This window comes from Ostrea edulis, chromosome 8, assembly GCF_947568905.1.
Source record: "Ostrea edulis chromosome 8, xbOstEdul1.1, whole genome shotgun sequence".
NCBI classification, from domain to species: domain Eukaryota; kingdom Metazoa; phylum Mollusca; class Bivalvia; order Ostreida; family Ostreidae; genus Ostrea; species Ostrea edulis.
In genome coordinates, this window is record NC_079171.1 from 23852464 (window position 1) to 23864895 (window position 12432).

Below are 12432 nucleotides of genomic sequence, written 5' to 3' on the forward strand. Positions count from 1 at the left end.
TTCAAAACGGGTTTTAATGAATTATAAACTTTATTTTCAAATCTATTTTTATTACACTTGACCTTTAAAAATTGAAATCGTCGCTATCTATAGAGGCTGCCATGGAGCGGAACTCTTGTATTCAAGACTACAAAAATCAATAATTTGACGTCACACCGTCTATTCCGGTTTTGATGAGATTCCAAGATCGTCAAAGATGCAATGTGGTAGATTTTAAGAATCCATTGTAAATAGGTGGATGCCTTCTTGTCAAGCAGTTAATTACACTAATGTATAGTGGATATGTGAATAAAGTGTGTTTATTCCCCCCGAAATTCCTGACCCAACAAGTTTATTTGAAAAGAAAATACTATGTAAACTGTGGATCCATCATTTGTGTAATGACAAGTTGAGGTTTAAGACATGGACATGTATGAAGAAACGAGTACCATCTGCCTGGTCTGCGACTCCAGTGAACGTCTTCTTTTCTTAAATTCCTCTTGCGAAAGTATACGACTCCAAACTTAACTGTTCGTGATTTGTCATGTTTACAGTTCTGCTGATGAAATAAACCGGAACCGACGGTGTGACGTAATAAATTAAACTTCTATGGCCGCTCTCTTAGCGGCGGGGAATTTGAAATATAAGATAGATTAATATTGATTTAATTGTTAAGCAAGAATTTTTGTTGTTAAAGACCGTCATTTATACGATATCAGTAAGTAATACGTTATTCATAAACATGTACCCATGTTAAACATTTTGCGTCGGGATTGGAAATCGAACTCAGGTTTAGGTGTTTTCAACGAGAAATCTACACATATATACATGTATATGGAATTTGCATGTTCTGTTGCTTACATTGTAAATGTTTTTGTGCTGATGAATACGTCGTATGGAATATGTATTAACTCAAGAAATTCAAATACTAATGCTAAAAATAAATTCCTAAAGTACATAAAAGGTCAGTGTATATGTTGTAATGTCAACAGTAAAAATACACACAATGTAGTTGAAGATTGATTGATTGAATATTATTTACCGTCCCTCTAGAGAATATTTCACTCATGAATATGGAGACGTCACCACTGCCGTTGAAGGGCTGCAAAATTTAGGCCTATGCTCGGCGTTTATGGCCACTGAGCAGGGAGGAATCTTTATCGTACCACACCTGCTGTGACACGGGGCCTCTGTTTTTGCATTCTCATTCGAAGGACCGCCCAATTTAGTCGCCTCTTACGACAACAAGGGGGTAGTGAGGACCTATTCTAACCCGGTGTTTTAGCATAGAATCCCCCCCCCGCATAGACTTTCCCTCCGGAAAAACAGGCCGGGGAGAGACATTCCCCGGAAAGATGGGCCTAGCATATAATTTCCCTCTAGGAATAATTAACCCGGGCCTAATCCCCACCCCCAAGGAAAAACCGCCTTAGTATAGAATTTCTCCCTAAATGACAGTATGCCCCCCCCCCCCTTCTTACATTTTAGCTATGTTTCCGTTTCCAGTTCTATTTATAGAATTATCTTGCTTATCTAGACCCGGGAATTCTTCTTCTTATTTTTTTTTAACTTTGAGCAGGATCTTGTGTATTACAATCATCATCTTATGTTTGTTTTGTTTTTTAAAGGAAATTATTCAAATCATGTAAAGGTATATGAAAATTCATTCATACATCTCAAGTCTTTGCTGTTATCTACCAGTATTCTAACATCTGAAATAGTGAAGTTGGAAAGAAGTTAATGTCTTTAATTTAAAATTTCGAATTTAAATAAACGGTCACTTTTATTTATACAGTGCATCTAATGTACTTTTTAAATATTTTAATTGTATATCTTGTATAATCGACTTTTTACGAAAAACCCTAATGCTATTGACCATCGTTAAAATCTTTTCGGAAGCCTATAGTATTTACTATACACAATTTAAAGTTTTCAGCGTATAAACCCAACATCAACATCTAAAAAAAAATTCTTTTATTTTATGAATAATAATATTAATGAGCGCATATATATTTCATTAAACTATAACAATTCAACAGCACATGTTTGTTTCTATTGGAAACTTTTTTTTTATAACATGCACCTCTTTATAGCAATAATAACAAATTTCATTAATTATTATCTTCAGTTGCATGGGTTTGCTTCATTCTATATTTATTCAAAACCTTCTACATGAGAAGAAAAAGATTCCGGTCGATGAAATCCGGAAACAGGAGGGGGAAAATTAAATACTAGGGCGGTTTTTCCACCCAGGGGGAAATTCTATACTGACTTTGTACATAGGGGAAATCATATGCTGGGGCGCTTTTTCCCCTATAGGCAAAGATCAATCTCGGGCCCGTTTTTCCGGGGGGAAAGTCTGTGCTACAACGCCGGATCCCTACGGTATGTAGTAGGTGAAGATAACTAACAAGGATCAATCTCAATAACTCCTGTAAAGAATACAAAATTAAGTATAGGGCAGACATGGACCCCTAAATATACAAAAGTTGGGAATAGGTGCTTAGAAGAAGCAAGCATCCCCTGTCGACTGGACACCCCTGACGTGAGCCCTAATCCCGATCGGGTAAACGGAGGAATCAGTATGTAAAGAACGGCCTCAGACATAATATATATAATCACTGTGTTTCAAACGCAAGTGAACAAATTGGTCACCCCCTTTACAAGTTGCACAAAACTAAATCTATATCATATTGTATAATCTATTGCTTAATATGTGCAAGTGTGGCAAAATAAAATGATGAATGGCTCTAGATCCCCTCTTTAAACTGTAATAACTGCTTCACTTAATGTTTTAAAACATACATTATTTCCTTTATTTAGGACCCTCCCATTCATGTTAAAATCTGATACAAACCTTGGCTAAAAAAAAACTTAAATCAAATTTGATTTTGAAAATTGCCACAATGATTTAAGATGTAGCCCATTTATGCACGACCCACACAATTACATGACCTATGCATTGAGCGAATCAAGCATTTGGCGTGACTGAGCTTACATGTACATGTATATAAAGGACCAAGTAAGGAAGTATAACATAGAACATACCGAAAACTTGTATTTCACAAATTTCTAAGATGGCTCCTGTCGTAGGATTATCTTTAGGAGTGTCGTATGTTGTTTCTACAATGACGTATCTTGCCGTTTGTTCACAAGGAAGTTCGATTATATTGTCGGGTAGATCCGGGGATGTGTCGGTATAACATCGAGTTCTCTCTGACGTGGTAGTCACTGAAGCTGATGAGTTAGAGACGTCCAGATAAAAATTCTTAAATCTGTATTGGAGCCAATTATCTGTAGTGTAATAATAAAACATTTGTAATGTATAATTATAACAATCCTTGTAGACCATTGGAAATTTATAAGACTGAGAAATACTCAAAATAGAAAAAAAAAATAGACATATCAATTCAATAAATTGATGGAACGACCTATGAGTAAATCAAGAGGCCTATGGATCATATTGCCCACATAAACAGGTTTTAACAAAGTAATTTTAAAAATACTTCTGAGCCCAATCAGGTCTCGGAGTTATGCTTTGAACATTCATATACTCTTGATAATATTTATATGCATGTATTTTTTTATCCATGGGTGCTACATGTAGCTTTTTAATACATTCGAATCCCCTTATCAGTATCTATGACAATGCATTAATTCAAATACCAAACAGCAATAATTCAAATATCAAACTGCAATAATTCAAATATCAAACAGCAATAATTCAAATATCAAACCTTAATAAGAAACATTGACACTACCTTCAAAGAACGGCCCTAAATAACTTGTTTCATGTCACTGATCGTATAAAATGTTAATTTTGCATAAGAAAATAAATTTCAATGATGTAGATTAATTTCATCATATATTTCGATGTAAATGTTTTATTCCCTAAGGCCGCCTCATCTTACCCTCCAGGGTCATGATTTGAATAAGTTGGAATCTGCACAATCTGATGATACTTGTATACATGTATTGTTATGACAAATCATAGCCTTTGCTGGCCTCAAGAAGATAAATTCCCTCATCGATTACCATGTAAATCGTTGACCCCCCCCCCCCCCCCATTGAAGCCCCATTGTACACCCCGGGACCATGGTTTGAACAAATATGATTATGTACTACCTGTGGATGATTGCATATAGATACAACTAAACATGTCACTGTTCAAATATAAAACTGTGTTCCTCTGTTGTGAACCTAGCATACCTCCGGGGCTATCATTTAAACAACATGAATTTATATCATATGATGCTTGCAAATCAATATGACCCCTGTTGTTCATGTATGCCATGGCATAGTGTAAAACGTGATTTCTGCATGTTTGCTGAATGTGCTATCTTGTACTATTCTATGTCTCATGAAAACTGAATGGGAGATAGAAGTGAGTTGCGTTCTCCTGTCTCCCACTAGGCGGCGATACTTGTCAAAGAATATCTTGTTTACATTGGATGCGAGCGATAACGGTGTGTATGTAACGTAAATACTCAATGATGTTATATTATAAAATAACGTAAATTAAAGAAACAAATAATCCTCTACCTATGGTGGCTGATGTGTGCCACTTTACAATTTGTCGTCTTTTCGTTATTTCGATGCAAAAAGACGACAAAACGAAATGACGACAAAACAATAATTAGCGACTTTTCGGCCCGAAATAATGAAAAGACGACAAAACGCAAAGTTGAAAAGACGACAAATAAAAGCCGCAAAGTAGTTAGGTGGGCAGGGGCCCTGGTCTCTCCCTTATTTTCCAATTAACTTTTCACGTTATTTTTACATACATATCATTAATATTTTCTACATGCAACGTTTCATTGATCCCCCTCTTTTCATTTTTAAAGTAGTAGTGAAAGGTAGTTAATGTTTGAAGTGCTTAAATGAAGAATACGTGCAATGAACTTTAATGAACTTTAATGTCTTTAATTTTGCCTCGAAAATACGAGAAGACGACAAAATGTAAAGAAAAGGGAAAATATTGACAGGATTTTAAATATTTTACAAAATAAAACAGGAATGATTATATTAATTGGGTATACACTACTCTGCCAGTTGGTTCTCTGACTTGCCAATACATTCATCACTTTCTATAATGGTATGTCTTTTAGTTTGATTTATAGCATAGCGGAGGTACTTTGTTATGTGTGTCCAAAATTGGACTGCCTATCTCAATTATCTATATTTCAGGTATCGAAAATAGCTGAAAAAGTTGTATTTTGGCTTGATAATTGAGACCAATATGCCTGGAATAGGTGGCGCTGTATAAAAAGAACATGCATGGATATTTCATTGAAATATTTTGTAAATGGAGGTAGAACCCATAGGTGATTCTCCATGTAAAATATCACAAGGATTGATAACATGTGCTTCTGGACTTTTTGCATGGTTTTATCTGAGACAACCACTTAAACAAAGGAGCAAATTTACTATGAACGATGAAACGCTGATCGGTCTGGCTTTGTTGTTTAATCACAGGAATTAGATCGACAGTCATTCTCGATAGATTTATTACTGTCATGCATTGCCGAATTGAACATTCAAATTAAAAAAAAAAACCAACAACCAAAAATGAAGTTAAATAAACTTATTTCATCTATGTTTATCTTGGACAATTTTAATACTTTTAACGCTAATAATTGCGCTTCATAACAGGTGGAATGAATCTTTATCTATGACACCGATGGACTTTACAACAGAAAATGTATGATTTTCGTATTCAGTATTCCTAAAATCAGTTTTCCGCCTCACCCCCAATGGCGCCGAACTGGACTTGCTGGGGGCTATAGTGGGCCCCATGCCCTTTGCAGATATGGTTGTGTCTCACTTGTTATCAAAGGCAAGCTACACACTGCGTGACTTGTTTTCCTTAAACACGATTGGTTGAATCCTTTAAAAACGGAAGGAAAGTGAGAATCTCCGCTAATATTGAAATGTGTTGATGGGTTTAATGTATGTTTTAAAACAAAAGATTTGATTTATGTCAAATCTATAACTTAACATTGATTTGTGATCTTATTTGACTCAAAGTCCAACTAAAACAGTACAACTTTATTGTTTCACGAGTGTTTACAAGGATGCAAACGTTATCACTTGGACCGGGAGTTTTAGCAGTGCTTCACTAGGAACGATAACTCACTTATATCCCCCATAAAACACGTGTTTTGTGAAACGTTTACCTAAGAAAGGGTAAACATTCAAAATGTCATGAAAATTTTAAAAATAGATATCTGTGAAAATACAGAAAGTATACAATTAGGATTTATTTTAATTTATCTTTGTTTTGATGATGCCGAACACCTTACAGGGTAGTTACAATATTATATTGAAAGACTCTATTTGATCAGGATTGGATGAAACAATGCTTTAAACCTTGTTTCCATTGTCAAAAACAAACAAAATACATTTTTTTTAAGAATCTAAAATAATTCTAAAAATACTTATTATCAAAGATGTGTTTCTATTTTATTTACCTAACATTAATCTCGCACAAACGCATATCGCCTCTTAAAACTTACATATTATATAACCGACCACCTCCTGGCGGCCGGTATTTACGACTTTTAAGCTTTGGAAGGCAGCATGAGCGTTCATTTAAATAAACTTAAATCCCCTGTTTAACAATCTCTTTTGCTAAGTTTGGTTGAAATTTGTTTACCGTGTGTTTCTCAAAAATCTGAAAATTTTGCAGCAGATTGATTTTTTCCCCAGAATACCCCCATTGAGCGTTCTGTTGAGGTAGGTTAAAAAACTTTTAAAAACTTTGATGTAACTTACCATAAAGGTTCTTCTAAAATGGACATATTTCAAGACAATGCATTGATATTTTCGTACTTTTCTCAAGCCTCCAATCTATATTACTGACTTGGAGCTCATTTTAATGCGTTTGGCACCCCACCCCATCCACCCCAGCGACAGTAGGAAAAGTGTGCATAAATTCATGAGGAGAGAAGGAGAATATGTGAGGTGAAAGTATCTGTCGAAGTTATCTGAGAATTTCTATTTCTTTTTTTTTTCTTTCTTTTAAAACAACTGCCACCCCATATTGATATTCACAGCCACTCTAACTTCATTACTACTGTTTCAGTAAGGACACTTGATACAAAACAAAACTGGTCGATGCATGAGTTGATATATATTTTGGCTTAGGTTTGTTGTAATAAGTACAAATATACAATTCTTTTTAAAAAAAAATAAAGGGCTTGTAAATAAATTTTCTATGATGTTGAAAATATAAAAGTTTATATTCTCTATATACATATATCTCTTCATAAAATTCCCACCCCTATTGTTGTGGACGATTTTAAGTGCAATCGAAAAATTCATACATTTCCAGTTTACCGTATTCCACAATAAAATTGAATCCCGTGTTACAATAATAACCATAAGACACAGTTTTCCATTGTATCATAAGATTCCGTTTTCCAAATGCAATATATATATATATAAATACACATGCATTTAAAAAAGAAAACAATTACAATTGTGACAGCAACAAATCATCTCAAAATTAGAGGTCCCATGTCGCGGTAGAGGTTTTGACACGATACACCCACAACCTAGAAGGTTTTCACTGTTTCATTTTATGACATGGAGCATGATCGTAAAAAGTGCATATGACCCGTGTGTTATATATTCTTTTAATTTCCTATATATGTTATGAATGTATGATTATCTAGATGGTTTGTATTGTGATGGTAAAGTTGATAATGCTGAAAGCAACTAAAGTAATCTTTATGTAAAGTCGAAACTTTTTACAATAAACAAGTAACATGAGGTAAAAAGCTCTTTAACCTATTCTTTCATTCTTTAAATATCCCATATTACAAAAAAGAAATAATGATAAAAACCACCTAAATATCTATCTCTTATATTTGTTATAAATGATAGAGAGAATGAGGAAACTTTTATACCCAAAGCCCTTACAATGAATTTCAATGCTAGTACACATAATGACTGGTTATGTGATGCACACATGCCACTACTTAATTCATACGTAATATTTAGAAATGTAGATTGTGTAAAATATTGAAACAGAATTATTCTAATTACAACGTACACATTGCTTGAAAACCAGTTTCATACAATTTGCGTAAATTTTGGTCAATCTTATATATTCAAACGGGGTATAATTCCCGCAAAAAAATTAAATAAAAAATCCTTTAAATATGCAGATGAACACAGTATGTACCTATTATATATAAAACCTAATGCTGATAAAAATGCACATGTATAAATTTGGTACTTGATCTACAAGATACAGAGGATTTATGAAAACGTAGTGCGTTTATCAGCATATGATCAATAAATATTATTTTTCTGCGATCAGAAGCTACCCCTTAATCATGGGACAGGACTTTCACAAATTTGGTAGGAGGCCAGTTGCTCATTATTATAATGCAAACACTTTGTCTGCTGTATGTCCCAAATTACAGAAGATTTTTATTGAAAAAATGTGTATCTTAATACATAATACATATAACCAAGCTTGATCCACCCTGGTACCTGAACCCTGGAGTAATGAATTCTGCGATATTGGTACATATTGTAGAGGGCTTAATGCCCATTATAATCATCAAGAAGTAAAAACGATTTTCTAAGATATAATGTATTTCCAAAATATGACCAATTACGTCCAACCCTATATGACCTGCAGATTGAACAGAGGTTATGAATTTCAATGGTTTGCAGTGGCGGATCGTTAGGGGGGAGAGGAGGGGGGTCCGGGGGTCGGACCCCCCTATCAGAAAAGTTTGCTAAAATGGTAAAGATCATGAATTTTGAGAATGGACCCCCTTTTTGAAATCCAAAACTAATGATAGAACCCCCTTCCAAAAATTCTTGGATCCGCCCTTGTTTGGTAAAGAGCCATTTGCAATAACCATGCTAATAGTTTAACTGCTTGATATCCAGCTGTATAGAACATTTTAGAAGATTACATTACATTAATTTCCATGAATTTTGTCTCAACCCCCAGGCCCATGAGAGGCAGATACCCTGAAATTTATAAGTATTGTTCTCCGTTGCCCCTACATGTTACTAACCAAAATTGGTTGACATTGGTTCAATAACTCCAGAGAAGAAACTTGAGATGGTAAAAAATGATGACCGACACACCACCTCGGACTGAAAACATTTAGCGATAGGTGATCCGCGTGACTCAAGAAACTTATAAAGATATATAATTATATGATCAGAATGAGCAAGCCTTTTGTGACGTAATCATGAATTCCTACTAACAAAGAATGAGATACGTCTATATGTGGACTCTACCTTCTCTTCTGTAGTAGATTTTAACGCTTTTTATGCTGTACTCTTTTCCAAGATCCACTTGAAACCAGGCTATAGGCTGTCCTGCAGCAGTAAGGGCACACCGGCCATAGTTTGTCTGCAAGTCAGTATCATTGGCATATGATGCATATCGATCTTCGTGGGTCGAGCTCTGTGATAGAGTCGTCGTCCATCTTCTGCTTAGGTTCTCTAGGAAAAAGACAATATTTTCGTTAAATGATATGTATGTAGAACAGTCTTATTCACAAAATAAAATAGCTGTATATCTTTACATCTCTATTTAAAGAAATGAAAGAAATAGCGGAGCCAAAACAATCACAAACATCTATTCACCAAACCTTGTTAACCACGTATTTAAATGGGGTACCTGTAAAATACGAAATCTAAAAGAAACGAAATCTACCGAAAGGAAACGAGACCCAACCAAACGAAACCTAATGGAACGAAACAGATTGCATAACCATGGAACGAAACAGATTGTATAACCGAACTCTTTAATCGTAGTTACTAAATATGGTATATCAGGCCTCTATGAAAGTTACCGCATATAAATGAAATTCGCCTCCCCTTTGATGCAGGCTTTCGGGTTGACTGATACAAAGTTTTCTTTATTTGTTTACGTTTTACATTTCGTCATTTTTCGTTATTTTCCGTCAATACATTTCGCGGGTTTTTTAACTCATGCACGAGCGCTTTTGCGCTTAGTATATATACTACTACTGGTCAGTGTTCTGGCAGTGCGAAGTTCGTTACAAGCAACAAAGGTCGCTTTTGTATTTCTGTGCCTTAGCCTTCCCTCTCACCAAGTATTTATTAGTGATTTTTGAGCTTTGTCGATTTGATGTTTGCTTATTAAAAGCGATCTTGTAACGAACGCACCCAACCTATTCACTTTTTCTGCTTTGTTTTATTATCAAATAGTGACGAAAATATTTATTTTCGGACAAGGGCACCGGGGGAGAAAATAAAATCGTCGGAACGGTGGGGGTGCATAAAGCACATATACATGTACAACATTTATTAAATTATACCATGTGCAATTAGTTTCGGATCCAAAAATTTCAGAACGGAGGGTAACAGTCTCACAGGTCGGGGGTCTGGAGAAACAAAGTAAACGTAGTATCCGCCTTTGGGCAAAACTACATGTTTCAGTTAATTTTGCTTTAATCAAAGCCAAATATATGTATACATGTGAATATTGCTTATTTGTGTGAAGTATGTCAAACGGTGGATTCTGAATATGTCTTCCCCTTCTCTTTGTAATTTCTGCTTCGCTTGTTCATAAGCCTTTTGATTTTATAAAATCCTGGCCTCTTCCTATAATTAGTGCATACATTATTTTCCGTTCTCTGTTCCGTACTAAATTATCCGTTTTAGCAACAACCCTAATATATACGTAGATATAGTTGTCTCTAGACTTACTACATGTCAATAATGATTTTTAATAATTTTACCAAAACGTATTCGTAGAATATGTTAATGGTACTATATAATTCAGGGCAGTAACTTAACCTTCAATTTGGAGGAGCCAGGAAATTAGGCGGGGGTCTGGGGGCCGTCCAGGCCCCCAGACGCTGAGCACATTTTGTGCACACTGAACATGTTTCGTGCAAAATCCTTGATTCTAGGGCCTTCTAAGATGTTACTTGACTAACTCATTCTAAAAGAAAGATTTGGAATGCTTTTTAAGGGAGGTATCATGTTCTTAGTTATTGGAAACAACATAAATTCTAATGAACTTTAAATTTAAATTTTTTTTTTTGGCTCAAAAGTTGGAGGAGGCAGCTGCCTCCTCCGCCTCCATGTGATTTACGGTCCTGTAATTTTTCCATTATTGAAAGTACTCGCACCTCAGCAGTTAGAGATTGAATAAGAAGTTAAACGTCTTCTTGTATTCAACTTTCTTAGACACCAACTTCTTCAAGCAATGGTTGTTGCTAAACCGATGGACCGCTTAAAAATGTATCAGTCAGCCCGAAAGACCACTCTGTCGTGTATTCTTGCCGATTGTGACGTGTTTGGATTTCTACTGTGTAGATTGTGTTTTAGCAACTTACAACAGAAGGCCTAAAATACCAGCCGGTGAATAGGGAAAGGGGGGGGGGGGGCAAACACGCCGAAACTAGTCTAGACTATGCACGTTGCAGATAATTGGTAGCTTTTGATAGGGGATGTGCCCTCTATTTGGACCTAAATTGGGTATAGAAATATCATCAAATGAAATCCACGTGCAATCTAATTTTAATTAGATTAAGCAATGTGTTTCCCATATACATACACGTCTATACAACCCGTATGCACCTGCAGTAAGTCATCTTATAAACATACAGCAAATAGTTACATGCCTTGTAAGAATTATTTATTCCTCAAAACTACATATTACACAAATTTCCCTAATTGGGGATACAAAATTTAAGACAAAATGTGAGGAGAAATGGGAATAATCGAGCACAAAAAATTATTTCTTTTCAATGTTGACTAATTCTAAGCTCATATCGATTGGTCAATTACCGATAATTATGATACCTGTATTGTCTACACAACGCTGACAAAACTTCGAAAACACTTGACTGCAGTGTGTAAATTACGGCAATAACTCGAAACTGTTCTATAAGTGTGTGTGGTGGTGGTGGGGGGGGGGGGGGTGGTGGTGTCTGGGTCCCTTTCGTCAGAGACCTTGCTTTAAAAAAGTATTAATAACACATTTGAGGTTGGAACCCTCCTTTAAAAACTCAAATTAATGATAAAAACCCCTTTCAAAAATTCTTGGATCCGCCCCTGCCTATTCATCGAAAAAACATTAATCCAATTATACTATCGACATTGTGAAATGAATCCTTACAATAGCAATTTAATTCTTTTTTAACACAAAATCTGTTTAGTTTAATTTGTGGAAACCATTCTCATCCAAACTGTATAACCCCTTCCCCCGCCAAATCGTTGTCATCCAAACATGTTCCGTTTGTTTAGCGTGTCCCCAATTGAAACAGTTAATTTACACGAATTTGTCGGATTAATGACAGGGTTACAAAGTTGGTAATTAATCAAAGATAGACACAGCTCTTTAGTTGCAAAATGGCACATGCTATGTCTATTCTTTCACTTAAATCATCTCTGAACGGAAGTTTTCCGTTTCATAAGTCTCTGTTGGTCGATGCAAAAAAA

At 35.3% G+C, this 12432-nt stretch overlaps 2 protein-coding genes across 2 annotated transcripts in view; both read right to left on the minus strand.

The window, feature by feature from the left end:
- LOC125662940 (receptor-type tyrosine-protein phosphatase kappa-like) overlaps nt 1-12432 on the minus strand; it is a 97014-nt gene that overhangs the window by 83403 nt on the left and 1179 nt on the right. The window contains exon 3 of the mRNA XM_056147213.1: nt 9250-9456. Coding sequence (XP_056003188.1) covers nt 9250-9456 — 207 coding nt within the window. The remainder of the gene's footprint in view (nt 1-9249; nt 9457-12432) is intronic.
- LOC125662941 (receptor-type tyrosine-protein phosphatase epsilon-like) overlaps nt 1-12432 on the minus strand; it is a 118460-nt gene that overhangs the window by 31614 nt on the left and 74414 nt on the right. The window lies entirely within an intron of this gene.